Source organism: Aspergillus stella-maris (genome assembly GCF_047715825.1).
Source record: "Aspergillus stella-maris strain CBS 113639 unplaced genomic scaffold BDV14scaffold_22, whole genome shotgun sequence".
NCBI classification, from domain to species: domain Eukaryota; kingdom Fungi; phylum Ascomycota; class Eurotiomycetes; order Eurotiales; family Aspergillaceae; genus Aspergillus; species Aspergillus stella-maris.
The window spans coordinates 355692-382765 of record NW_027396816.1 but is presented as its reverse complement, the minus strand read 5'-3'; the positions used below and the strand labels follow the sequence as shown (position 1 = coordinate 382765).

General features: G+C 51.0%; 9 protein-coding genes across 9 annotated transcripts; 5 read left to right on the top strand and 4 right to left on the bottom strand.

Moving 5' to 3' along the window:
- Window positions 1-432: 432 nt before the first annotated feature.
- BDV14DRAFT_208476 (SDR family oxidoreductase) lies at window positions 433-1412 on the top strand (the record flags this gene model as incomplete). The annotated part of the gene is made up of 3 exons (XM_073775407.1): window positions 433-480; window positions 531-1132; window positions 1190-1412. The coding sequence occupies 3 exons, from the start codon at window positions 433-435 to the stop codon at window positions 1410-1412; spliced, it is 873 nt and encodes a 290-aa protein (XP_073628997.1).
- Window positions 1413-2148: 736 nt separating this feature from the next.
- BDV14DRAFT_171987 (uncharacterized protein) lies at window positions 2149-3286 on the bottom strand. Its single transcript, XM_073768521.1, has 2 exons — window positions 2756-3286; window positions 2149-2637 (listed from the first exon to the last, which is right to left on the bottom strand). Exons 1-2 carry the CDS (start codon window positions 3261-3263, stop codon window positions 2204-2206), a joined length of 942 nt encoding a protein of 313 aa, XP_073628996.1. The 5' UTR covers window positions 3264-3286; the 3' UTR covers window positions 2149-2203.
- Window positions 3287-4152: 866 nt separating this feature from the next.
- Window positions 4153-5659, top strand: BDV14DRAFT_199481 (uncharacterized protein; the record flags this gene model as incomplete). Its single annotated transcript, XM_073773269.1, has 6 exons — window positions 4153-4293; window positions 4347-4386; window positions 4454-4625; window positions 4691-4827; window positions 4883-4937; window positions 5029-5659. The coding sequence occupies 6 exons, from the start codon at window positions 4153-4155 to the stop codon at window positions 5657-5659; spliced, it is 1176 nt and encodes a 391-aa protein (XP_073628995.1).
- Window positions 5660-6047: 388 nt separating this feature from the next.
- Window positions 6048-8004, bottom strand: BDV14DRAFT_208474 (major facilitator superfamily domain-containing protein; the record flags this gene model as incomplete). The annotated part of the gene is made up of 3 exons (XM_073775406.1): window positions 7740-8004; window positions 6159-7680; window positions 6048-6071 (listed from the first exon to the last, which is right to left on the bottom strand). The coding sequence occupies exons 1-3, from the start codon at window positions 7967-7969 to the stop codon at window positions 6048-6050; spliced, it is 1776 nt and encodes a 591-aa protein (XP_073628994.1). The 5' UTR covers window positions 7970-8004.
- A 3706-nt stretch (window positions 8005-11710) lies between these two features.
- Window positions 11711-14641, top strand: BDV14DRAFT_171984 (caspase family protein). Its single transcript, XM_073768520.1, has 9 exons — window positions 11711-11994; window positions 12091-12260; window positions 12309-12773; window positions 12827-12871; window positions 12922-12997; window positions 13050-13146; window positions 13209-13429; window positions 13666-13835; window positions 13922-14641. Exons 1-9 carry the CDS (start codon window positions 11903-11905, stop codon window positions 13945-13947), a joined length of 1362 nt encoding a protein of 453 aa, XP_073628993.1. The 5' UTR covers window positions 11711-11902; the 3' UTR covers window positions 13948-14641.
- A 2493-nt stretch (window positions 14642-17134) lies between these two features.
- Window positions 17135-17779, top strand: BDV14DRAFT_199478 (uncharacterized protein; the record flags this gene model as incomplete). Its single annotated transcript, XM_073773268.1, has 1 exon — window positions 17135-17779. One exon carries the CDS (start codon window positions 17135-17137, stop codon window positions 17777-17779), a length of 645 nt encoding a protein of 214 aa, XP_073628992.1.
- A 1368-nt stretch (window positions 17780-19147) lies between these two features.
- BDV14DRAFT_199477 (NAD(P)/FAD-dependent oxidoreductase) lies at window positions 19148-20872 on the bottom strand (the record flags this gene model as incomplete). The annotated part of the gene is made up of 6 exons (XM_073773267.1): window positions 19148-19295; window positions 19355-19431; window positions 19499-20107; window positions 20158-20370; window positions 20427-20609; window positions 20663-20872. 6 exons carry the CDS (start codon window positions 20870-20872, stop codon window positions 19148-19150), a joined length of 1440 nt encoding a protein of 479 aa, XP_073628991.1.
- Window positions 20873-21129: 257 nt separating this feature from the next.
- BDV14DRAFT_208471 (MFS general substrate transporter) lies at window positions 21130-22958 on the top strand (the record flags this gene model as incomplete). The annotated part of the gene is made up of 2 exons (XM_073775405.1): window positions 21130-22638; window positions 22692-22958. The coding sequence occupies exons 1-2, from the start codon at window positions 21211-21213 to the stop codon at window positions 22956-22958; spliced, it is 1695 nt and encodes a 564-aa protein (XP_073628990.1). The 5' UTR covers window positions 21130-21210.
- A 233-nt stretch (window positions 22959-23191) lies between these two features.
- Window positions 23192-26656, bottom strand: BDV14DRAFT_208468 (putative NRPS-like enzyme; the record flags this gene model as incomplete). The annotated part of the gene is made up of 4 exons (XM_073775404.1): window positions 26221-26656; window positions 25895-26159; window positions 23657-25842; window positions 23192-23596 (listed from the first exon to the last, which is right to left on the bottom strand). The coding sequence occupies exons 1-4, from the start codon at window positions 26500-26502 to the stop codon at window positions 23192-23194; spliced, it is 3138 nt and encodes a 1045-aa protein (XP_073628989.1). The 5' UTR covers window positions 26503-26656.
- Between the last annotated feature and the right edge of the window lie 418 nt (window positions 26657-27074).

Sequence of the window (27074 nt, the reverse complement as noted above, 5' to 3'; positions counted from 1 at the left end):
CTCTCCGGAGAAAGCAGCAGGTCATAAACTTCCTGCATGGGGAGAGGGGAGCGCAGTGGATTCCACAAGACCTGCAACACCAAAGACAGCGCCTGAAACCATCAGACCAGAGCGACGGTGCAGTCTAGCGGGGGAACCGTTGGTGGATCGCAGTTATCGGACTGGAGTTGCAGACCCCTGGGCCCTGGCGCGCCACGAGGCGTAATCTCTTACCGGAGACGGCGGAGAGAGATAGCCACTGACTCGCTGCTGCCGATCCATATTTGGCGCTACTATTGTCTCGATTAATGGCTTTATGTACTGTTTGTGTGCACTGTGTATCGAGGGCTGGGCTGGACGTTTCGCTTACTTCTAAAACTCACCGGGCACAACGGCAACGCCTTGAAACGAATCCCCCTTTTTAAAACTAAGCGCTTACTTTCATACTTCATCATGGGTTCGCATGTAGAGGATCGCGTTGCAATTGTTGTCGGAGCCACGGTTAGTTCACCGAGAACGCGGGGTTGAGCTGTCACTGACCTGTACTGCAGTCCGGCATTGGAGTTGATCTGGCCCAGGATCTGGTGTCGCGTGGATGGAAGGTCGCCTGCGTAGGCCGAGGCCTTGCAGCTGGCGAGGCTCTTCTCAAGAAGCTTTCTAGTGAGAACGCCCGGTTCTTCCAGGGTGACGCCTCCAACTACGACCAGTATGCGAATGTCTTTAAAGAAGTTCGCCAACTATGGGGTCGCATTGACGCACTCTGCCACAATGCTGGCATTGTCGATAAATCCTCCGTCTATATCTATGATTGGAAGAACAAGAGCGTTGATGATGTCCCGCCGGTTCCCAATACGGATGTCGTGGACATCAACTACAAGGGAGTCGTATATGGCACTCAACTTGCGACTCACTTCATGAGACACAACCCGACACCAGGCGGTCGCATCGTCATCACAGGAAGTATTGGGAGTGTCTTTCCACATAGAACATATCCCGTCTACTGCGGCACCAAAGCAGCAGTCAACCATTTCGTGCGCGGCATGGCGCCGATGCTCAAATCGAAGGAGAACATCTTGATCAACGTCGTCATGCCAGGCATCATCGACACCCCTATTGTTCCACCAGAAATGACCGCAGCCGTTACTCCTGAGTGGTAAGTACAGACGATATTGAGGCCCGCTTAGCAATCGTACGATGCTAACACCCACAGCGTAACCCCCATCAACACCGTCCTAAAAGCATACCAAATCTTCCTGGAAGACGATACCGGAATGGCCGGCGAATTACTCGAGTGTTCCGCCCACAAACTAATCTACTACCACCTCCCCGAGCTCGGCAACGGGCGCATCACGAAGCGCGCCGTGACGGTGTGGGAACCGCTGTTCCGTATGATGCACGGCGAAAGCTCGGGACTGCCGGATGCTCTTGAGTGAAAAGTGAAAAGTTTGAATGCGAAACATGCGACGGAACGGCCAGAAACCCAGGCCAGGAAGGAGTTGGGACGGGCGGCGGCGGCACTATGCGCCTGGGCGTGTCTCGCTGGGAGACTATCAAGCCCTAACGGGATTTAGTCTGCACGAGTGGAGAGACCTTGGCCTGTCGAATTGAATTAACATTAGCGTGCTGTTTGTCAATTTATCCCTCATCAATCATCAATCTACCAATCATTCGTCATTAGTCATGTGAATCTTCAGCTGAAGAGCTTGAAGTACCTTTCACTCTTAGCCTGACTCAGACTGCCATATCCCGAGGGAAGTGCAATCCTTTCCTTTCCCACCAAATCCCGCGTGGGTCTCACCTCCCACTACCATGCAGGTGCCAACTGTCAAATGTCAATCAGACATCGATCCGAAGCGATACATCACCAGCACTGGTCCTCGTGTGGCGTGTGTTCCCGGGCGGATCTCCCCTTGATTACCCCGGGATGGCGTGGCCCTTGCCGCTGTCACTCTCACCACCGACCCGCCCTGTGGAGTTTCAATCTCTTTAGTCCAATCCTCGCTCCTTGGTCGACTGCGCTTGCTGGGATGAGTGTCCTTTGGTCTGCCTTGCCTTGTTAACGGCTGGAGTTTGCTGGTTGATGGTTCCCAGTGGTTGGGAACCCCTGGTTCTGCAGGTTTAGTGTGAAGCCGTTATGATGTATTACTCTGGAGTTTGACTTGAACCAAATAGGTGAAAGGATAGAGATTTACATGCAAGATAAGTAGCAATTCTATACATCAACTCAACTGATAATCGCCCCCACCTGATTCTCAACCACCGTAGCCGCCATAACCTCCCTCATCCCCTCATCGCAAAACTCATGCTGCTGCCGAAAGTACACCCCACCATCCGAGATCTCCACTGCCTGCCCGAACAGCCGCGCAGTGGGTAAGTGGGTTCCGTGCGAGTCTGTCAGTCCAGACCTGGCGCTGGACGCCTTTTTGTCTGACTCTGGACCTGCGCCCTCGGGCTCACTCTGGTCCTCGCTCACACCCGCAAGCTGGAGCACCACTCGGACCACGCTCTCCATCTCGACGAAGCGATGCTGTGGGAATGCGGCCCAGCCCTTTTGATCGACGAGCGAGGTCCGGACTATACCCGGGCAAATGGCGTTTGCGCGGATGTTGCTTGCGAGGAAGTGGTTTGCGATTGAGCGCATGAAGCCTACTACGCCGACTGTTTAACAGATTAGCATCGCAGCAATTAATACATACAGGATGTAAAGGATCAGGGGAAGGAAGGCAGCAAAGGATGAAACATTGCATGACCATGTACCAGTCAGTGTCAAACGTACATTTGGCCGCCGAGTACAGTGGAGAATAGAAAGACGGATACAACCCGCCGCAGCTGGCTGTCATGACAAGACTCTGACTCGCCCCAGCGCCCTGGTCTAGCCCCGGGCTCGGTACTGACGCGCGGAAATAGTGCTGCGCGAGATAACTCGTCAGGATAACCCCTTTCAAGTCGGCATCGATGGAAAGCAGATCGGGCTCTGGCGGCGGTGGCGCCATGTCTCGATCACCGAGTTCGGCAGTAGTAGTATTAGGGTGGGCCTCGTAGAAATTGAACCTTTCAATCATGCCAGCGTTTGCGAAAACAAAGTCGAGTCTGTTATGCGCGGAAAAGGCATTGTGGAATGCTTCGGATAGGACATCGTACTTTGTGACGTCTGCGTAGTGGAATGTTGTGTTTTGGAGGGATGACGCCCCTTGCGAGCCGCGCCGCTGGTCGATGTCGAGGATGTGCACTTCCCAGTTTGACGAGGGGCGTTGGGATAGGGCCTTGGCGACTGCTAGGCCCATTCCACTGGCTGGTTGGAGAGAAGGCTGTCAGCTTATAGGTAGGGGGGAATTGGATATATCATCTTGTAGGTTTTATATGGTGTATGGGTGTATGTATGGATGTATGTGACTAGACGCACCTCCACCTGTGATCAGGGCGACCTTTGGGGCCATCTTGAATGCAGGTCGACAAGGATGTAAGTGACGGTGGCAACTTCAGTTAGGACTGAGAATGACAGAACTGTTGGAGTATTGTTGCTTGCAGACACAGACTTCAGCCGTTGGAACATATGACAGGATAATATTAATTAATATAGCCGAGGCCAAGTCTTCAGACCCATAGCTTGTTCTCGCTAGCCAGTTCCCAGCCAACCGTTAAAGGAGTTCCAATTACAGTAAGAGTCAAGTCCTTCAGCTTGTCTTTAATCACTTTTATCCACTGTGGCTAAATACAAGAATCGCATGACAGATAATGGTCCCATTGTCCAAGCGTACCTGAAACGCCGCAAGGCCTATCAATACTCGAATCAGATCTGACAGAGTCGCAGTTCCACCCCTGCACTTCCTTCACATCGTTAATCGCCTATGAGAATGCATAGTAAAACACATTTTTCTATCCAGTGGGGGCCGCACTCTACAGTAGCTCAACCCTAGGGTCCAACCAAGACCCCTGTCACTTCCTTAATCTAGCGTGCTCTAGTTCAACACCCCTGTGCCTCCGTGAAGATTGAGAACGCACTATAATAGCGCAAGAAGCAGCGATAGAAACTGCACGGCGTGATCCGTTCGTAGCCCGAGACAATCCCAATCTACCGGGTTTTTAGATGAAGAGTTCATAAATCTGCCCGTGGTTCTGGGACGGCGAAGATTGGACTGAGGATTGAAGACAAACCCCTGTTGACCGTCCATCATGGTGTACAATCTAAATGCCGAGACATTCAGCGAGTATGGCATTGGCACGTCCTTTTTGCTTCTGCGGATGGTTGCCCGTTTGAAAATGGGTGGCTTTCGTGGCTTGCGCTTGGACGATGCTTTTGCGACGTTGGCGATTGTATGCGATCCCAATTACCTATTGAGTGAAATTAGCTGACTTGATCTTTGAAGGTATTCTTTACGATGCAAACGGTCAACATCTATGAGATGGGTAAGTTGCTTCTTCCCAGCATCTGCAGCTGTTCCCTTCCGACGGCCAACTAAATGGAATCTCGCAGACGTCCTGGGGACAAACATCGGCCTGAACGAAGAAACCGCAATGCAAGTCCCCGAAGCCCAGATCCCAGACATGATCCTCGGTTCAAAGCTAGCATTCATGAACTGGATCTGGTACATGTGCTATATCTGGTGCTTGAAGGGCGTTCTACTCTGTCTTTACTGGAAGCTTACGTATGTGATAATGTCAAGATTCATGGCCACTGGGGCTTAGCTAACCCTCATCCTTTGACTCATAGAGCTGGAACATGGCATCGGAACCTCGTCGTCGGAACAGCGGGTCTCTGTGTCGTTACCTGGCTTGTTTGCGTCTTAACGCACGTCTGTCTATGCACGCCTATCACTCGCAATTGGCAGATTCAGCCGTACCAAGGAGGTGAGAGAAACTGCGCTTATATTACTATAATGGAAGAGACTAATCAGTGTCCCAGACAATTGCACCCTCCGCAACCCACTATACGTCGAGATCGCCGTTCTGAACGTAATGTATGTCACCAGCTACCTACCTACCCATCCACCCGAGACCTCCAATCCACCCCCAAGAACAAAAACAAGACTAACAAAACACTTTATATAGATCCGACGTCTGCATAATAATAATCCCCATCCCAATCCTCGCAAAACTCCAAGTCCCGATCCAACGCAAGCTCGTCCTAGCACTAATGTTCTCCTCGGGCTTCTTCATCATGATCTGCACCATCCTGCGCGCATACTACTCCCTAAAAAGCATTACCTCGCTCCCCATCGCACTCGGCTGGGCGAATCGCGAATGTTTCGTCGCTGCGATCGTCGCCTCCTTACCAGGCATAAAGCCCCTCTTCCGCAACACGCGCTTCCTTGGCTCCTCTGGCAGGAATAAGAAATCTAGCAATAATCGGTACTATAATAGCGAGGGCTATAACAATTTCGGGTCGAAGGCGAGTGGAGCGGGCGGTGGGAATAAGACGTTTATTTCGAGCCGGGGGAGAGCGAGTACGTATGGCCATGGTGGGAGGGGGAAGGGGTTTGAGTTGAATACGGTGAAAAATAGTATCTCTGGGATGGATACGAGGGTTTCATCTGGTGATAGCGAGGAGTACATTCTTGAGGGGGCGAGGGATCAGCGGCCGCCTAGTGACCGGCCGGTTGGGAATGATGGGGGGATGGCGATTCATGTTACCACTGAGTATACGCTTGAGGAGCAGAGGGCTAGGGATGAGCGGTTCTAGGGGGATGCAGGACATTGGATGGTGTTGATTGTGTCGTTGGTTCTTATAATACCCCGGGATTTTCTTTTCTAGAATAGGGACGTTATGTTCTTTCTTTTGATCTTTTCCTTTTTGTCTTTTTTTTACCCAATGCTTCAATATAATGTGACATGCCTTCTTCTTTTGGATCTACCTGTCTGACTGTTTTGATAGTTTGAAGCTGAGGGGAAACTTGACCGGGTCAACTCTGCAGGCTTCTATTGATGGGAATGAAACCCTAGGTGCGCCATCAATAACTGACCGCTGTCCCGACAGGCAAACCCCCTACTGAATCGAAAGCAAGCAAGAGAAGAGCAGAAAATACTATATTATCTCAACCGTTGGCTTCCATATAAGTCTCATTAAGTCTCTACTTAACCTGCCAAACCCTACCCTGTGGTACCAGGTATATATATCCCCCCTCACCATCCATCTAGAAGATCGTCCCCCGCCCAGTCTGTTTCCCCCTCTCCTCCTCAACCTTCCTAACATTAATATTCCTCCAGATAACAATACTGACCAAACAAAGCGGCATGAGCGCCGCCCCCGCAATAACCATAAGCCTCATAACATGCGCATAACTGCCAACAATCGCCTCGCGCTCCGGACTCCCATCCGCGAACTCCATCTGTAGTACAATATCGCCAAAGATAGTGCGCGCGTTCTCCTTCTGGTTCGCGGGGAGCCGATTCTCAAGTTCCTGCGGGAGGAGGTTGTTCCATAAAGCCCCTGCGATAGCGAGACCGATTCCGGACCCGACGCCGCCGAAGAGCCCGCCTAGGGCGTTGACGACGGCGATGTACTGGTGGGACACAGGGGCCATGATGGCGATGCTAGATGCGACTGTGAAGAAGCCGCTTCCTAATCCGACGAGGATTTGGGTAAGGGCTAGAACGCCGGGGTTTGTGGATGGTGTGCGGAAGGGAATGATTAGGGCTGTTCCCAGGAGCATGATGGGGACGCCAGTGTATGCTGTCCATTTGAAGTTCCCTGTCCAGCTTATCAGGGCACCGATGAGGGGCGCAAAGACGGTTGAGGTTAGGGAGTAGGCGTTGAGGACGTAATTTGCGTTCTTCAGGGATAGGCGGTGCACGACTTGGAGGTAGGAGCTGTAGTAGCCGTTCCAGGTGAATGTGGATAGGAACATTAGACCGTAGAGGAGGGCTGAACCGATGATCGTTCCTTGTTTGAGGTACTTGAAGGGCAGGAATTGGACTGGTGCGACGAAGGCTTCGTAGAGGTAGAACGAGGGGAAGAGGATGACGCTTAGAACGAGCATTGCGATGATGTAGCCTGTTTTCCACCCGTTGGGGGCGTACGAGACCAGACTAAAGGGGAGGAGGAGGAGAGCTAGAGCTGCGGTGATGAGCAAGATACCGGGGACGTCGAACTCAATGAAGTAGTGCTTGAGTGACTGGAACAAGGTCCTCTCTGTGGTTCGCATTCGGGGCTCGATGAGGCCTTCCCTTTTGGCCTTTTGCGACATGTACACCATCAATGCCATGGCAGGCGTACTGCATCCAATGAGGATAATGGCAAAGGCTCCAAAAGCCCAGCGGAAGTTGAGATGTTTGTAAAACAGATCCGCGATGGCCGGACCGGCAAAGGTACTCGCAATCCGAGGAGTGCCGTTGATACCGAAGAAAATCATCCGGTTGCGGAGACTCGTCATATCGGAGATCATAACCTCAATAACATAGATCATGCCAATATGACCGGTCCAGTAGAGGACATGCGCGGCAACATATTGTTCGACGGTTTTGCAGGTCGCTTTGATGATCATGCCGATTACGCAGACAGTGATCATGACGACAAAGCCTTCAACTCGACCCCAGATATCAACTACCTTCGAGAGAGCGAGCGGCGCGACGCCACCGATGATGGAGGACAGAACGCTTCCCACGTTCAAGAGACCGTGCTTGCCGAAGGAGGATGTGATGTAGGGGTTGAGGGCAGAGTCGATGGCATTTTGGAGGTAGTCGACGAAGGAAATAATATAGAGCCTAGGAAGAGAACCAGTCATTACAGTTCGAGAAAATTAGTTAGTGATGGAAGTGCCTACAGGCAGAATAAGGCGATAAGGTTCCATTTGGACCAGATGGCTGTAATCGCTCTAGCACGGTGAACACCCTCCTGGAAGTTGCTGCCCGTATCGGAATCGAGAATTTCATCATCACGGCTGGGAGACACTGGCAGCGCCTGAGGGTCCAACGCAATGGACTTTTCAATGTCGGTTGAAGCCGACACTCCATGGCCAACCCCACTCATCTCGTTAGGGCTCCGTACAGCCATGATAGTCGACGAATTGTCCGATGCTCAAGCACGAGGGAAGGGAAAATAGAAAGAGGATTCACTGGCAATCTTTCAGATCAGATAAAAGGTCAGACCCCGAATTTAACCAAAAGATCAACCCACGTTCTCCCCGAACGAGAATGCAGGAGCGAGGTCGGCGGCAATGCCAAGGCTGAAGGCTGGAGTCCGCGGCTGGGCACGCCCGCCCTCATTGGCGGAGATGATCAGATAAGATGGCTCCGTTACATTGCTGGAGTCTATACCAAGTCCTGCTATTCGAGAAGAGGGGGCCAAGAGCGCACGATGACTCTGGACTCGGTAAGATCCCCTCTCCCACGTGTAACCATCATCCTGCAGCAGATTCTTCTTCAGCCTTGTTGTTGGAATTGAGTTCTTCGTCTAGTCTGTCTGATTGTTCTGGAAGCATTGGAGGAAAACTGCTCTTATCGTCAGACTCGGTTTCAACAGCAGTGGAAAGGAGCCCAGCAAATGCCCAGCAAATACCCAGACTTTGGAACCTTCAGTCAGGACCTGGTACCCCCACGAACAAGAGGCAAACTCCAGTCTCATGACTCTCAGAATCCTCTCGCGGAGCAAGAACCGGTTCTGGAGGTTCTGGACCCTGGCGGTCCTAACCGATAGATTGATTTCTGCAAGTCACCGTATCTGATTGGCACCAAGCACGCAATCGTTATCCGATCGTTTCTCGTAGCTCATCCTGCAGCGCAAGAATCGCCTGACTCGCTCGGTTCGAAATCTCGAAGCGACGACATTGGTGTCATGCAGAAACGTAAGTTCTTGAATTATATGTTATAGTGAGTGGATCGGAATATTATAGAACGTCCAGTACCTGGTGAGGCGCAATGTTCGTCGCGGGCTGCTGGAGCCACGATAATTGGAAATAACCGAGAAGAGATCAGGACTTCTGTGCTTGATCAACCTGCCCTTTTGCCCTAGAACTCCACTATCGGACATCGAGGCTCTGTAGCCCTGTGCAGCGAACGGTTTCAGATTCTCATCTTATCTGTCGCAGAATATCTTTCCTGTCACCGACGAGGAGCCTCCTTCCATTCTGTGGTTGCCGGCCGGCCCTTGTAGATAGTAGATACTTCAGTTGAATAAAAAACCGGTGAAGGCGATTCTTCCCTAGGCTATGGCAAACCTTCTTGGTGTATTTCGCGCAACAAACGTTAGACACGTTAGCCGATCGCCAAGTAGTACCACTTCCCTGTACGTGGTGGGCTCCTTCCGTTTTCCATATCGGCTGTTGGTCGTCCCTTTTCCTGGAACTCGAGCTGCAACGCCGCTTCAATGGAAAGTGGAAGATTGCTCCAGCTGGTTTTTATCTTCCATTCAGTCTCCTGGAATCGAGCTGAATTATATGGAGCCATTTGGTATGTGCTTATTCCCCCAAGTACAGCTCTGAGGACCTATAGTTCCACGATCTCCAACGGCTTCCATCCATCGATTAGCACTCTCCGCAAGTCATACCCTATAGCTACTCCATTTCCCTCCCGCTCAGCATCCAAATACGCCGATGCATACCGCTCATTTATCCCAGCAGTCCACTCGCGGTTATCACGATCACCAGGTCCGATCTTGTTGTACTCGACAAAGAGATCTAATAATGGGCGGGTGAGATCGACTCTGACATACATTAATTAGATGGTGGAAGGAAAGAAGTAACAGAAGAGAAGACAGAAAAATGAGAAGAACTCACGATTCCATCTCCATCACAATCTCACCCTCTTTACTCTGATCTCTACCTTCATCAAACTCATACATTTCCCTCCCCCCCATAGCCGCCTCAACCCTATCCCCCATCTCCACACGCGCCCAATAGTCCCCAAAGTGTTTATCCACGAGCTGAATACGCGCCATAACTCCGGAGCGCCATTGTTCTCATATTCAAGCAAGAGAATCAACCCCGTCTCCTGCGCACGATCGTCAATGATGAATATCGGACCTGGATCTGCAAAGAGAACGGTTCCGTTGGTGGTCATGTGCATATCTAGAAAGTTTGGGTCGGCGATGCTGCAGTGGAATTTTATCCCTTGCACGAATTTTATGGTTGTGGTTAAGATTGTGATAGTTGGTGATGATGGGGTAGATATTGAGATGAACGAAGGCATCAAGGCGTTGAACTTGCTGTAAAGGTGTCCATTCCCGGTAAACTCCCACCCCGTAAACAAGATCAGGCATTTTTCAATTAGAACTTCGCGCTCTGGTGTCCATTCAGACAAGTGAATGGCTATATCGCCGATTCTAGACGACGAGCACCCCTCAAGACAGGGTTCTATGCTTGAGCGCTCGAACGTCGGTTCATCTATCGGAGCACGAGAATTATACTCGTCGCGAAATGATTGATCTGCTGTAGCCCATCTCTCAACTAGTGCTCGTCTCTGTCTGGATAGGCCTGTCTTGGAGGCATTCCACTGATCGCGCACAAAGTGTCTCCACGCGCGAGTGGCGGGGTCGAACTCGTCATACTCAGCGGGCTCTGCGGCGCAGCGAATAGATTAGGGGATACCTGGTTCGGGCCATTGTTTGTGGTGCTTGATGAGAGACATGCTAGGAGTTGTATGTAAGTGAAAAAGTAGGTAGTTGTGCCAAGGACCTCATATTTAGGGGAGCCGGGAGCGGCTTTTCGTGGTGGGCCGCGCGGGAACCATCGTTCTACGTCCCACTGCCGCTCTAGATCTTTTTGTAAATTATGGTAGAATCATGTTACGAATACAACAGGCCCAGGGGAAGGAGAGGGCAGAATGACGACTGTATCGACTACACGCACGTAGCCTATTAAGGAGCGGATGCCTTTAACGATAGGGCTCAATTCTATTTCTTCGATAGATTCTTCTTGACGATATCTCTCTATCTCTATTCAGGGGTCCAATCCTCAGGGGGTTGGAGTAGCTAGCGGCCACGCCGCTAGTGATCACATGATCTCATAGATTCGTATCAAATCAAAAGACAGGCAGGACTTATGTTATATAGATTTTTGTGGGCTATCGCGTCGCGCCTTTTGGAAAACTGAATCAAGTAATGGGATCTTTGAGGAAATAATCAACTTCTCTCGCTTAGCTTTGTATAGGCTCCCAAATATTCCCAAGTAGTAATTTGTTAAAGATAATAAATTACACCTACGACAATGGCATACTTCTATGAGGACTGCAAGTAAGAGTGGTAGAGGAAATACCCTGACGTCGTTTGATATACACCTCGCAACTTCGGTACTCCATTATGAAGATAGTATGCGATATGAATCATGCGGGGAAACACTGCCAAGTTGGAAATCCACAAGCGGGAGAATGTGCCGCCAGTTGCCACTGCAAAGGACAAAAGACAATGCGGCTGAGACTGAAAGTACGGCCTATGAGCGGCTGAAAGGGCCAAACTAAGATCTTACGCCCGGCAAAGCCAGCTTATGAATTCTCCAACTCAGTTCACAGCCTTAATTATCCAAGTCAACAAGATTGTTAATTCATCTATTTGGCACGATTCACGGCCAAGAAGAGATCTGCTATCCGTGTCCGTGCCGATAGCCGTTGAAATATATGTAGAATGTATCTGCCTGCAGTGGAATCTGCTAAGAAAAGAATAAAGTTCCATGTGCTCTGCCCTACGGATGGGTCTCTTTGTCAACCAATCATATTGCTCAATCTGCAGGCATCAGCCAGCCCTGTGCGAACTCCTTAACGGCTCCAATTCCTGGGGTTTCCTTCCCACCGTCTTTTTCTTCTTCTCTTGTCTTCTCTTGACTTAGGTTTCTTGGGCTTGTTTGCCATTCGATCCTTCTTGTTGAGTTTGTGGTGTGCCTCCACTTGCCCTTCCTAGCCGAGACTATCGCTGGTAGTGCATGCTTATGCTCTTCACCGCAAGAGCATCCAACATACACACTTTCTTCACTCCTTTACTCCGGACACACTCCTTCTGATGTACTCCTATCCTCCTCCCGGATCGCACCCGCGATCGACCTGGAGCGGTCCTCCGCCGCAGCATTGGTCGCCTCCGCAGCCTCCATACAGGTACGGGCACTGTCATCATAAGCATCATCACAAACACCACCACTCTCATGGTCATAAACATCATTGTGGGCGGAAGGATGAATTGACTGGCCGCAGCCATTACCCTCCTCAAGGTTACCCTCCGCCAAACTACCCTCCGCCTCCTAACGCTGGGCCTGGGTTTTCCCCGTCGCCGTATCCGCCTTTGCCATCGCCTTATGGAACGCCGTACGGCACACCGCCATTGCCTCCACGCCCAGCTTCATCTGATGCGCGACCTTATCAAAGTAATACCCCTCTTCTACTAAATCATAACTATAAACTAACAACTCCAGACTCCCCCCAACCATGGAACCACGGCCTCGGCATAACTTCGCACCCAAGCCCTGGCCCTCCTCCGCGCCCGCATAGTAACAGCCTCAACGGGCACGCCTACAACATCAACAACAACAACAGCAGCCCACCACCCCGCCCCCCAACAACAGCACAACACTTCGGCCGCGGCGCCCCCTCAAACTACCGCTTTCAGTACTCAGCCTGTACAGGGCGTCGCAAAGCGCTACTCATCGGGATCAACTACTTCGGGCAGCCGAACCAGCTGCAGGGGTGCATTAATGACGTGACGAACGTGTCCACTTTCTTGCATGAAAGACATGGCTATCAGAGGCAGGATATGGTTATCTTGACGGACGACCAGAAGAATCCGCAGAGTGTTCCGACCAAGGCGAATATTTTGCGGGCGATGCAGTGGCTTGTTAATGGGGCGCAGCCGAATGATTCGTTGTTTATTCATTTTTCCGGTATGTTTTGGTTTTCATTGAGATTATAGGGAATATCCATTGACGGTTTGCAGGGCATGGTGGACGGACGCCTGATCTTGATGGCGATGAGGAAGATGGTGAGTTTGTTGATCTGGTATACCCAAGCAGGAATTGACAGCGATTACAGGCTTCGACGATGTGATTTATCCCGTTGATTACCGCACTGTCGGACATATCGTCGACGACCAGATGCACGATATCATGTTTGTCTTCCATCCCTAAACTGCTCTACCTCGTACTAACATCTAACTACAGGGTCCGACCTCTCCAACCGGGTGTCCGACTCACAGCAGTCTTTGACTCCTGCCATTCAGGAACAGCCCTCGACCTGCCCTACGTCTACTCTACGCAGGTGAGGCACCTACCTTTCACCAGTCCTACGAACCGAGAACCACTAACAGAAGAATATGACAGGGCATTCTCAAAGAACCCAACCTCGCCAAAGAAGCCGCATCCGACCTCTTCTCCGCCATAACCTCCTACGCAAGCGGAGACCTCGGCGGCATGGCAAAGACAGCAATCGGGTTCTTCAAGAAAGCAGCGATAGGCGATTCCGCGAGACAACGCACAGTGAGAACGAAGACGTCGCCCGCGGACGTGGTGATGTTTTCTGGGTCAAAGGATACGCAGACTTCGTACGTATTTCTTTCCTTACTTTCCTTTCCTTCTTTCGTTCCCTTCTCCATGTTTCAGAATAATTGGAATGCTGCGGTCGGGAGTCGGGACGCGTATGCCTGCTTATGCGCTGGCTCAGCCCGGTGTCAAAACGGCGAGGCTAAGCTAGGCTGCCACATTCCCACACGGACTCCCCACAAACCTATCCCAAAACAGACACACCAACGCATACTAATTTCTCTTCTGCTGTCAATAGAGCCGACACATTCCAAGACGGCGAAGCGCGCGGCGCCTTAAGCTGGGCGTTTATCCGGGTCCTCCACCAACACCCGAACCTCAGCTATGTGCAACTGCTGAATCTGATTCGCGCGGAGTTGGACGGGAAGTACTCGCAGAAACCGCAGTTGAGTTGTAGTCATCCGCTTGGTAAGTCCTCTCTTCTTTCTTCTTGGATGGGGAGTAATCTTCGCTTATGGTGAATGGGGCTTGGTGCTGACGATTGCGCGATGCAGATACGAATTTGATGTTTGTTATGTGAGATCAGCTTATGTTCGAATTGATATGATGTGATATGATACCATGATGCGACAGATGAGATGCAACGGGATGAGTGAGACGTATAGACGACGCGCATATCAATGCGACAGATGAGATGAGAAGTATGGGAACCAGACCCATTTCCAGACCACGAGTCCGAGTTCGAAGCCGGTGGCAGCGGCAGTGCGCATACGAATCCAATCCGACCCAATCCAACTCAGCTCACCCAGTATTCATTACTAACAAGGCAAACTGTCGTGTTACGAGATCTCAGCCGAATCTTCTGGAATGTCGAATATGCAGTGCGTTAGAGCGTGCGACGTGCGACTGCGACGTGCGTGCGTGGCTCAAACTTGGGAACCGTGGGCGACTGGACGGGGAAGCCGAAGTGTCGATGACAGCTCAGGATACCCCAAGTTCTGTATGCGCAATGCACGACGAAAAAACCGACGTCGGGATAACCTCTGAAGACTGCCAAGATCCCCGGAAGTTGGAGATAGTTGGAGTTGGAGTTGAGTTGGGTTGATGGGTTGATTGGAACGGGCGCAATGCCTTTATACGGACAAGGGGAATGCATAACGGAGTATACTCTAGGACTGCATTATTTGTACATGCATTAGTTATGAATTTGTTTTACGGAGTAGTTGACTCGCTTTTCTTGCTCAGGTAGAATTACAATCAATTGTCATTGGATCATGAATACATTTACGATTTTTCTAGAATAAACGAGCACTCTACTAATCCCATCCATGGTTCTGCTATCACCTACCATAGCCGGTATACCCGTGGTTGGTGATGGTCGGCGTTGTACCAAGGTACACCCGGTCCAAATCTCGGTACCACGGACAACGGACAACGAACACGAATCAACACGACACGAACCGAACACCAGAGGTCGCTTCCATGTACCTGTATTCATTTTTGGTCCTCTGAACTTAACTCACACTGCCCTCTGTAGTCTGTACATCGCCACGTCGACATCGCAATCTTACTCCTTACTACTACGAGTACCTGTACCTCCTGAAAACATGACCTCACACTCCCATCATGACTCGCCATCCCCTCGCACTCGCACTCCGCACCGTTTTCGGTCATCCCCATCCTACCAGTCCCTGACCCTGATTATGTTCATGCCAGTCAAACTCAAAATGACACTCCCTGACTTGACTGACGTGACGTCAAGCGGAAGCCGATCATGGAATGAGTGGTATGATATCAGTGGCAGTTGGTAATCGACGATCATAATACATTCTTCGAGAGAAGGCGCAGGGCGTGCGGAGGTGAAGATCAGGGTAGGATCTTCGGTTTTGATTTGAGGGTAAGTAAGCAGGGTTAGGAGATTAGGTCAGGAATCAGGGCGAGGAATAGATGGATGGGGGCAATAATGTAGTAATACGAGAAGTGGAGGGTAATTTCCTCTTTCTTGGCGGATTTGAGGAAGGGGGGGATCTTGAATATGGCTCGAATTCAGATTCAGGGTGACGAACCAAGGATGGGACTTTGTACGACCTCCTTGACTCACTGCAAGACCCGTCAACTAGAGAAAAGAAAGTACTCTCGGCGCTTAGATGAGATGAGATGAGAAGAAAGAACACCGCCAAGGGGAACGAACTTCAATTGACCAAACACTGGATTCCATGAAATGTGGTTCATCTGCGGTGTACCTTGTTAGCCAGCCCAAATGGCAATTCTGCGTGAGTGAGACGGACAGCGCATATTTGCCTTGTCTATGCAAGGCTGCGATGCGGTGCGATGCGAAAGGTCTAGAATTTTAGAGTCTGTACATGCGATCGCATTGTCTTGAGATCGAGATGTCAATATTCTCCGACCGAGACATCTGTGGTTGTACTCTCAAACCATGAACTTGTAGATAGTTGTTGTACCCCGTACTCAGCATGAGCCTCCAGTCTCATCTCCGGATTCGGAACGTCGAAGCGACTGGGAAGAATAGACCAATCAGAGGGGAGTATGGAGCATGCTCAGATCCATGTCTTCTCCACCAGTCAACAGAGAACTTGAGAACAGACTCGACGGTCAACATGGAGTACGGGTGTAGTCAAAGCTCAAGATTCAAAACTGAAGCAACAAACAAAGACAGTTCAGTTATGTTTGAGAGCTCCTCACCGGAACCACGTCCGAATCTCACCAATTCTCGAGGTCGTTAGATGCAATAATCCTCCCCCTAGAAAACTCAGTTAGAGGCAGTGTAGCACTAAACCTGTTCCGGCCTAAACTGACGCACCCCACCACGACAGCATTCGCCATGCTTTTGGCAGACGAGCCCGGGTGGCCGGTTGGCGTTGCGAGGCGCCGTGGCTTTTTCTTTTTTCTGCTTTTTAATTTCTTTTTATAGACGTTGACAGGGGTTGGTGGGCGATCTTGCATTCCTTCTGTCTGTCTGTTTTTTTTCCAGATGGCGAGCTGAGACAGGGTGTTTGCCTGCTGCTGCTGAGTGAGACTTCAGTCAGTCAGTCAGTCAATCACGTTGATGGAAGAGTGGGAGTGGGAATCACGGATGTGGATGGGATGAAATCGGATGCGATGGTTCCGCTCTGGATCCACGCCCCGTACTGCGCTTCTTCTCTGCTGTTCGGTTCGGGCGAGCGTCTCCGATTTATACGAGGATTTTCATGAAACTTTTTTTACACCTTGACTGACGAACTGAACACGCGGTGGTGTGATTGGATCAGCCGCGTCATGGAGCATTGCTATGGTGCGAGTCAGCCTGGCAGCGACTGGCGGAGTCTCGGATCGCTGAGACAGTGCAACGTACTTGGCATGGGGCTGCTGAAGGTTTGTATTTTGAGGTGTTCTTGGGATCAGGTAGTTGAGGATGTAGAGAGTAGAGAGTAGAGATGGATGAAGGTAAGGTAGAGTAGAAGGTAGAGATTGTCAATAGACAATAGGTACTACTACCAAGACTCAGTGTATTGTAAGTATTGTAAGTCACTGGAGACATCGCAGCTCTCCGGCAGTTCCACATCCTCCCCTTGGTCCTCCTGGCTGCTGGCCTGTTTTCCTTTTTGCTTTTCTCCGAGTTTCATTTCTTCTTTATAACCTTCTGCCCCCCCTTCTACTGCCTCACCTTTCGCTCGTTCTGGTCAGTGCTGCGCGTTGACCTCGCTCTATTCACATGTACATTTTATAGCATCACCTACTCCATATTGAGAACCAAAAAGCAGACCAACATGCTCCCATCATCCGCCTCCAACTCCTCGCAGTCCTCCTTTGACAGTCCCATCAGCCAATACCCGCCTCAGCAACATGCCTGGGTAAACATCCTCCCCCGGCGCCAGCCTATCCCCAAGTACCCTCGCTTCTACTCGACCCCCCTCAACCAAGAAGAGCCCGACTCGACGCCGCTACAGATCTACGGCCTGGAGGAGCGCGAGCCCAGCATTGCCGAACGACCCCGCCGCTTCGTGCGCTTCTCGCGCGCCCTCGACGACATCAAAGAAGACTTTACCTCCCCGACGACCCCGAACCCGCGCAACACCGCCGAGGCCATCCGCGCCCGTCGGCAGTCGACCTTTTCCTCGTTTTTCTTCGACAACAACTCGAATCCCACGCTGGGCGTGAGCAGATCCTCGACGTCGGCGTCGCTGTCGACGTCAAACTTCCACGGCCACTCGAATGCGAGCTCTGTATCTGTGGCTATCCCGCCGCCCCCGCCTATCCCCAATGACGACGAGCAGGAACAGCCGATGAAGTTGGGACGGCGGCTGACTCGGCGGCTGTCAAGGCTGAGCTTTTCGCAGCGCCGAGCTAGTTACCGCGCTGGGAACGCCAGCATCTCGCAGCCGAACCTGATCGGATCGAGCAACCAGCTCTAGGTGCTGGCTAGCGGGCGCTTAGCCGGAGGCCGCGGCGGTTCCTGGCCTTATGCAAGGGGACTCAGCCCTTGGCGATTCCTGCAGGGGTGAAAATTCTATATTGCGGCTTTCTCGAGCAGTCAATATAATATGATATGTTCGATGCGCAATTTCGCTACCGACCGACCAAACCATCCGCCCCCAATCAACCCAAAACAACCCATCCACAAACACTCTACAGCGCACACGCCACATAATCTCTCCATTCCGTTCCCACTTCGACTCAATTTCTCAATATCCGCCTCGATCCCCTTGCGCTCCCTCTAATCACGCGATTTCCATTTTCCTCGTCTTCAAAAGCAACCCTGTTCTGCATTCTCGTTTCCTACCGCCGTCCTTGCTCATTTCTAATTTCATATTGCGATTCAGCTGCATCTTTGGCGTTGGCATTTGGTCTCTCCTTTATACAGCCATACCCTCCTTACTTGCCTCATATTCATACTGCTTATTAGCTTTTCTCGCTGTTTCATTGCTTGCTTTACTTGTACATAACATCCATCCCGCTTTCGCCGTCTTGTCTAGTCTGGTGAGGATTTCTGTCGTGTGGATACTACCTTACAGATCTACGCACGTACACTTAATGAATGAACTAGTATACATACAACTATCTACCAACTAAATATTTCGTACTTCCATCGTTATCGCTATCAGTATCTACCGATTGTCGATCGATCGATGCCATGATTCCATACATTATCGAATCTGAGACATGGAGCGCGGGGTACCGTTTCGGTTCACCCAGGTAACCGGGCTCCGGACGGGATCTTCGTCTCAGGGCGAGACACTACGCTTCCACTAGGTACGGTAGTGGGAGAATGGCTGGGCTGGTTGGAGGCTGGAGGAGTACTTGGCTATCTAGTGTTGGATGCTGGAGGCTGGAGATATATTTTCGCTCGCGAGTGCAGCTGTCTTATCCGTCAGTGAGTCGGTGTATCTACACACGATGGTTCCGTGGGTGCGCTCGCTCGGTACCGGGAATGTTGAGACGGTCGGGTTGTGGTTGTAGATGGAACCACGGAAATAGCATTATTCGTGGCTATAGCTATTACTTGGTAGAGTTCTGTCAACTGAGTCGTGATTCTATACTATATAGTATTATTTGCCACTGGATGGCTCCATCTACATGCGTGTTGAAAGCCGAGACTACGCCGAGGTTTACCCCGTTGAGTTTAGTGCGGTTCTCTCGCCCAAGGGAGGTATCCTTCCTTTTCGGTCGATGCCACCTCCTTTCATCCATATTCTATGGAATTGCCTTTTCACAATCATTCCCCTTCTTCAAAGATGGCTAAGTAACCGTATTCCTGATTCGGCGTTATATATTGCTGTGCTCTATAACCGCGACCGGGGCACATCCTTCAGTCTCTCAATTCTAGCCGGGGTGAGCTGGTATACATCCGGCAACTGCGTCTCGGCCCATGAGGCTCCGTTCATCAATTTCACTAACCCTGGTGCCGCCGTGAAGATGCGAGCCATTCCACTAGGTGAAGTTAGTAAAATTTTCTTTAGAGAAATAGGATAGAAGTTTAGAAAGCTTACTGCCCGTTGTGCCCAGCGCAAATCCACTGGCCTGGTAGGCCGGGTAATTCGCCTATCCAGGGGACACCGTCGGCGCTCTGTCATTGCCGATTAGCGGGTTGCCGTGCGTTGTCATGGTTGGGATAAGATGGGTTAGATACTTACCATCGCGATAATCCCGCTCCAGCTATCGTGCTCGAATTTCGCCTTCCATCCTGTGATTTGCGACTCTGCAAAGGTTTGAACTGCGTCTGTTACGGGCTTGAATCCTTCTAGGCTATCATCGATACCTCGCTCCGGGTGATTTTCCAGCCAGCTCTCTAGCTTTGGTTGGCCGGGGTTGCTGCCTCCGAAGAGAATTGATCCTTCTAACGTGCTTCGCGGGTTGATGCTAAACAATCCTCCATCCGGTAGAAGCACACCGTATGAATTCGTTAAACCAGCTGGATTGGATCCATCAAATGCAATTGGAGGTACGACTCGATCGCACATATGAGGTTGGGGATAGATGAGCCCGCGCAGTGATGGCTCAAGGGCGGAACTATATGCGTTTGTGGCGTGGATGACCTGCGTGCATTCGATATCCCCGCGCTCACTTTTTACCACCCATTTCCCTGGACTTGAAGCTGCGACAACCTTGGTGACTTTCGTGCGTGTCTGGAAGTTGACGCCTTTCTCGAGGTTCTCCCGCATGACATGCGCTGTGAGTTCCCAGGGGTACAATGTCGATGCCGACCAGGCGTAGCAAGCCTGTGCGTCTTTGATGTGGGATATCTGCTAGGGTCAGTAGAGAAAGCGGCCTCGGTGCGGCTTCGGTGACAAACCTTCCTCGCCTCTGCCGGATCGTGCGTGACTTTGATGTGGTCAACGTTACCCCCAGCAGCCTTGAATCGATCAAAGGTCTCTTTCGCAGCGTCGGCTACCTCTTTTGTTATGGGGACATCCAGTGTATCGCCTACCCAGAGGTCACAGTCGACATTGTTCTTGCGGACGTAATCGACCAAGGCAGACCATGTTTGCTGTTCGTTGTCCAGGATCTGCAGGTGTCAACAATCTCATTCCGCAAGAAACATTGTTTTCCAAATGAAACTACCTTGAGCGCCTGCTCGGCCCCAAAAGCCTTCTCATACTTGCTGAACCCGCGCCATTGATCGGGCTTGCAGTGTCCGGCATTCCGGCCTGTAGCGCCAGAACAGAACTCGCGGGCTTCGAGCACTACAATGCTCTTCTCAGGCCATGTTTCGAGACAGTGCTTTGCGATTAATGTCCCGGATAACTATCACCCCGTTAGCGATGCCGTTCGTGGTGGAAGAAACTGTTAGTGCTCACGCCAGACCCGATGATTACGATATCTGCCGACGAAGGCAAATCAGGCGTCGTACGGTGGTGTAGTAGGGGATCGCTCTGCACTCCTTGGAGCCAGTACGATAGCGAGTAACGACCTTCTTTCGGGAAACCAAAGCGCGTAGGATGCGCATCTGTGGTAGCCGCATTATCCGCTGGGGATTCTTGAACGGGTGGTATCGTTTTGGGTGCCATTGTTCTAGATTCGATGTCCTTTGCAAGTTGGAGTGTTTGGAGGCGAAGGAGCTTATAAAAGCTTGGAGACTTGGAGTATCTGCCCCACTAGATGGGAGCACGCCATGCACTTCTCAACTGGCGGGTCGTCCCGAACTACGCCTTCTTATCAGTTGGGGTAGAGCCAATATCAACAAGCTTTAGGGCATGAGGTGAGATACGCTGCATGCTCGTATCATGCCGAAGATACGCATGAGAAATACCGCCAATGAGGATGTCTTCTCCAATTCTCTGCGTCTGGGTTATAACCCAGCGTCGGTGTTTTCGCACCTGATGCATTTCAGCATCAAACTATCATAATGTCAAACACTACTACAGAACCCCTCTGGCCTCCGGGCACAGTCCGCATCGAAGAAAGAAACATAGTCCCAGGATCTAGAGAAATCATCCTCCACCCCCAACCAACCTCCGACCCAAACGACCCCCTCAACTGGCCCCCATGGCGCAAATGCCTCAACCTGGGCCTGGTCATCTTCTGGGTAGCAATGGTCGCAGAATTCATCAACGCCCCAACACCAACCTGGTCCCCCATGCAAGATGAACTAGGCTACACTGACGAAATCCTAAACGACAGCTACGCGGCCGGCTGCGCAGCGTTGGGACTAGGCTCACTCCTACTCATCCCCTTTGCTCTGGAATTCGGACGCCGCCCCATATACCTCCTTTGCACGGTCGTACAGTTTGGGGTTAGTATTTGGTCTGCAAGGATGACAACAGTGGGCGATTTAATGGGCGTTAATGTGATACAATGCTTCTTTGCGAGTTTGGCGGAGAGTATTGTCCAGATGACGATAAGGGATTTGTTTTTCGTGCATCAGCGCGGGCGCATGAATGCGCTTTATGTTTGGGTTTGGCTGTTTGCTACGTACCTAGGGCCCTTGGTTGCTGGATTCGTTACGGGGGCGTTAGGGTGGAGGTGGGTTTGGTGGATTAATGTTGTTGTCTTTGGGGGGGCGGTTATTGTTGTGGGCTTTGGATATGAGGAGACTAAGTATGTCCCTTTTCAGAGGAGAGAGACTGTGGTGTCTACTCTGCCTCTGCCTTCTGAATATTTGACCAGCAAGGCAGACGCAGCCGAGGACAAGAAACCACAAGACTCGAGCAACGCCATTCCAGACGTCGAAAGCATATCCCCTCCTACGGCCCTCACAAAACCCACCATCGACCCTTCCATCCCCCTCAAAACATACTGGCAACGCCTCTCCCTAACTACCACAACCCCCTCAACCAGCATCAGCAGCACCTCCTTTAGCCGAACCTACCTCCACACCATCTCCCTCCCATTAACCCTCCTCTTCACAATCCCCGCAATAACATTCACAGCGCTAGTCTACGGCATCCTCGTCGGCCTCGGCGACATCATGTCCACAACAATGAGCACATTCCTCCCCTCCGCACCCTACAACTTCACCTCATCCCAGGTCGGACTGATGCATCTACCACGGATGATCGGCGTCTCAATCGGCGCGGCAATCACAGGACCATTATCAGATTGGTGGATTGTTTGGCTTGCCCGGCGGCGCGGGGGGGTCTATGAGCCTGAGACAAGGCTGTGGTGCGTTTTGCCGTTTTTAATGTTCATACCGGTTGGTGCGTTACTCTTTGGCGTTGGGTTGAGCGGGGGTTTACCGTGGCCGGTTGTGGCGGTTGGGTTGGGGTTGTATAATGTGGGCGTTGCGCCTGTTAATGGGATCGTCATCACGTATCTTACGGATTGCTATGAGGAGGTATGTACCCTGCCCACCTAGTACCCGACATACTATACTAACATGGGGGATAGATAATCGGCCCCTCCCTCGTCTCCGTAACGCTCGTGCGCAACGCCTTCAGCACGGCATTCATATTCGCCTTATCACCCTGGGAAGAAGCGATTGGGTTGAAGTGGGTTCTTGTGACGATTTTGGTCATTGCGTGTGTGATTTTGGCTGGTGTTGGGGTGTTTATTGCTTGGGGGAGGAGGTTTAGGAGTTTCTCTAAGGGGAGGTATTTGGCTTTGGTAGCTGGGGAGAGGGGAGTGGAACGTGGCAGGGGGGAGGTTGGTAGGTAGATATTATGGTATGGATGGGAGGTTATGTGGTTTGCTGGTGTTTTTTGGGTGGAGCGGTTGGTAATGAATCCATGGAATGTCTTGTGGTTTCTATTCTAGGTGTGCTTGCTCTCTTAAGGAAAGATACCCTAGTTACATCAGGTACTTCTAGATGAGTTCGGTAGTTCCAGGAAGAAATCGCTAAGTAATACTCTAAAACTCTATATACACGCTCTCAAAGAGCGTACAATACTCTAAAAATCCCACTGCTTCATCCAGTTAACCATAAGTTCCGGCCCAATAGCCTTTAACCCCTTCAAACTCTCACTAGAAGCACGCGTCTTACTCGTATCAATGGGTGCAGAAAGCATGCCCTCCCCAGTCGCCAGCCCACGATAAAAGTCCAGTAATTTCAGCGCTGGCTTTTGCTGAACCTCTTCGTCAGATGGACTCTTTGCGTTAATTGCATTGAGGTCGGCTATCCATTCTTCGATGGGGACAGCGGGGATATTGTATTCTTTTTGCACCGCTGGGACGAGTGAAGACCAGGTTGTTTTGCAGGGGTTCATTGGGTGGAAGAAGGCGTTTTTCTCTTGTTCTTTGTTTGTGAATGTGGTTCGGGATTCGAGGAGCTCGATCATGATCTTTGCGAGTGTGTCCTGTATCGATTAGTTAGCAACTAATCTCAGCTTGCAAGGCTGGTTAGAACAAGTACATACCACAGGAACCCAGTCAATTTCATACCCACCCAGCTTGGAGGGTACTTTCCCTAATGCCTTGGAAGTTGCCACAAGACTAGGAAGCCACTCGGCCTTATTCCAGAGTCCCTTCTCCGTCGTCGGACCAGCTACTTGTCCGACTCGGAAGATGCTGGTTGGAACACCCGACTTCTTCGATGCCTCCAGGCACAATCGTTCTGCGACATGCTTGGACTCGCCATATCCCTGCTCCAGGACAGGTTCTGGCGTCTCGAAAGCCTTCTCAGGGACAATAGATCCCATATCAGCTGTCCATGCGCCGATTGTAGCGACTGAGGAGACGAAGGATAGATGGGCGTTGTGCTTGCTTGCGGTGCTGAAAGTGATGAACTCGTTCAGACCACGGATGTGTGGTATCTCGAATGATTCCAGCGGGATGTTGAAGTTGACGGCCCAGGCATTGTGGATTATGAGGGTGACGGTGCTTAGAAGCTCGCGATACTTGTTGTCAGGTAGTCCGAAGTGCTTCTCGCCAAAGGAGACTCTGAGAAATTCGACCTTGTTAACATCCTCTAGAGCGGAGGCGTCGAGGCCTTTCTCCTTGAAACTGGAGGTCTGGCGTGACGCTGCGTCGGAGCGGTTGAAGCAGTATACCTTCTTGACATTGCTGTTGTTCACAAGGGTGTTGAGGAGGTAAGTTCCCAAGGAGCCGGTGGAGCCCGTCACAATGACCGTCTGAGGTCCAGATTGAGGACGCTGAACAGTCTCAGGTGAGTGCTGTGGGAAACTGTCCGCATACTTAAAAATCATGTTATTGATACGGTCGACGCGGGACACGGTCTCTGTGACAGATTGGCCGGTGAGAATACCGACGAGAAACTGCGCCAAGCGAGACACAGTTGAGTTGGAATAGACGTGCTGAGCTGTGATGGCAGGCGCTTTTGGTTCTTGGAACGAGACTGCGGCTTTCAGGATCCGAGCAAGCTGGATTGTTTGCAGGGAGTCGAGACCCGCGCTGTATAGGTCGTCGTCGGCTTTGATGTCCTCGCGTTCCATAAGAGAGCAGACCAGTTGACGGACGTAGGATGTCATGTTATCTTTATCGAATGACGAAGGCAGGGCGGCCTGAACATCGCTCTCTTCTTCAGCTGCCGAGTAGATAGCTTCAATCTCATCTGCGTAGTCCTTGTTGACTGCATGACGCTGTGTTGTCCCCTTAGGGGTAGTCTTGAACGGTTTTTCAGGGCTAGCCAAGCGGATCTTGCTCTTCGTGATACGTCCATAGTTGGGGACTGCTTGGTTGGCCCTTTCCACAACCGGCCAGATTTCATTGACAAATGCAGTCTCGTCGATCGAAGACCCATCTGCCGGCCAGACAGGTTGGACTAGTAACGACGTCTGGAAGCGACTCTGGCCAATAAGTAAAGCACGCTGAACCTTTGGATGGCCCTCGATAATCTTTTCCAACGTGATGGGGTTCAGTTTCTCGCCGTTACTAAGGACAATGACGTCGTCACGCCGGCCATGGTATCTCCAAAGGTTAGGATTCTCAGGATGCTGAACAAATAGATCTTTGGAGTGATACTCTGAAATATCGGGGAATGTATGGAAGATGCCGTGGATAGCATGAGAGTCTTCTCTGCGCGGAATAACCAGCTCGTACGCCCCTTCGCCAGCGTCTTCCATCTTCACGCCATAGGCAGGGTTCCACTCAAAGTACATCCAGTTGCCCTCGCCTTGAGGAACAAAGGAACAAATGATGCCCATTTCGCTTGACCCCAACACAGTGATAATTTTTGTGTACTTGGATAGATGGTTTCCCGTCTCGACGGCGAGTGGAGCTCCGGCGAAGTAAACACAGTCTAGAGACTTGAGCGTCTCAATTCCAATCTCTGACTGGCTCATGTCTTCAAGGATCGAAGGAGGGAGCATCGCGGCTGTTGCGTGGGTCTGCTTAATGGTGTCTGCCAGCAAGTCGACTGAAAGCGGCTTGTCAGGGAGGTTGACGAAGGGGACGCTGTGAAAGATCGACTCGGTGAATGCAAGGAAGCCCATAAGGTGGAAGAAGGGAGTGGTGGAGAGAACAAGGTGGTCGGAACCAAGGTCATTGAAGAGAGTCGACTGTCTGTCTTTGGGGGAGGGAAGGTGCAGGTTGTGGTCAATGGTAGCGAAGAATCCGTGGGTTAGAGGTACGGGCTTGGGCATTCCTATGCGACTTCATCAGAACCTTCTATCTTCCATTCTCCGAAGGAGACATACCAGTTGTTCCAGAACTGTGGATAATCAATGCCATCTCGTCCTCAGATTCCTCATAACTCCGGTTCCACGGGTATTGAATAGACCCATGTGCGGCCAGGATATCATCCGAGAGAGGAACCTCATAGAACGCTGTATGTTGACGGAACCCCTGAATCTCAGAAACACGGCGTTGCTTCTCTTTCGTATAAAAAAACGTGTTGCAGTCGACGACAGTCAAGAGGTGTTGGTAGGCATCATCGGAGAGACGCGTGGAGGGAAGTAGGGGCTATTGCATTCGCCATCATATTAGTATCAATGATCATCTTGGCCCAGGGCAAGTGTCTCACCTTATACCCCGTCTTGTGCGCCGCAAGGACAAAAATGATATAGCGGATGTCGTTGGCGCCCATGTACGCAATGGTTTCCTGTTTTGTCGCTTTGCCAATATGCTTCTCAATCCACCAGGCCGTTGCATGTACAGCATCGGAGAGCTCCCTTGCTGTGACTGTCTTGATACCATCTTTGCTGGGAATGACTCCCATTTTCTGGGTAGGGTTGGAGAGTGCAAGGTCGTCGACGATATTGGCAAGAAGCCGCTTGCCGGGGGTTTGGGTAGTGGAAGACGCCATTGTGGGCTATCACTTGAATGAAGACTTTCGCTTGAAGAATGGGTATATAGATGCAAGAAAAAACTGGCTTTTTGTGGATAATGTAAGAAGAAGAACAATAGAAGGAAGAATGAAATGCTGTTGACAATGGTGTATGGAATGAAGAGGACTCAACACGGTCTTATACACGCCATTCCAACCCTTATCACAAGAATGCTTTCCTCACTCACGGCAAAAGAGGCCCTCCTGTCCATGGAGCCTGAGCCGATATCCGATGGCGACTGAAGGCTAGAATTGTTGCAGAATGGTGGAGCCAAGCCCCAACGCCTATGACATACTCCATTCTTGCGTGAATAGGATAGAGGAGAGATGAAGAATCGGGCAAACCGGCAAGTCGGATGTATGAGTGTTGCACTAGTGGCTGAAGCAATATGCAAGGGTTACACAATATGCATGTTGGGATGGTAATTGTGCTCTATCGATGTATACCGTAGTATTGTGTACAAAGACTAGAAAGAAGCAAGGCAGGTTTCTATGGGGCTTCCAGCAAGATAAAGACTAGGCAACGAAAATCACAAACTACAGCCTTGGTA

What these genes read in the sequence shown, in the direction of transcription:
- BDV14DRAFT_171987 (XM_073768521.1), bottom strand. Translation starts at nt 3,263, where the DNA reads ATGGGCCTAGCAGTCGCCAAGGCCCTATCCCAACGCCCCTCGTCAAAC. An exon ending in ACTGTACTCGGCGGCCAAAT is followed by an intron (nt 2,638 to 2,755) that starts GTACGTTTGACA and finishes TCTGTTAAACAG; the next exon opens with TCGGCGTAGTAGGCTTCATG.
- BDV14DRAFT_171984 (XM_073768520.1), top strand. Translation starts at nt 11,903, where the DNA reads ATGTACTCCTATCCTCCTCCCGGATCGCACCCGCGATCGACCTGGAGC. An exon ending in CCTCCGCAGCCTCCATACAG is followed by an intron (nt 11,995 to 12,090) that starts GTACGGGCACTG and finishes GACTGGCCGCAG; the next exon opens with CCATTACCCTCCTCAAGGTT. An exon ending in TGATGCGCGACCTTATCAAA is followed by an intron (nt 12,261 to 12,308) that starts GTAATACCCCTC and finishes TAACAACTCCAG; the next exon opens with ACTCCCCCCAACCATGGAAC.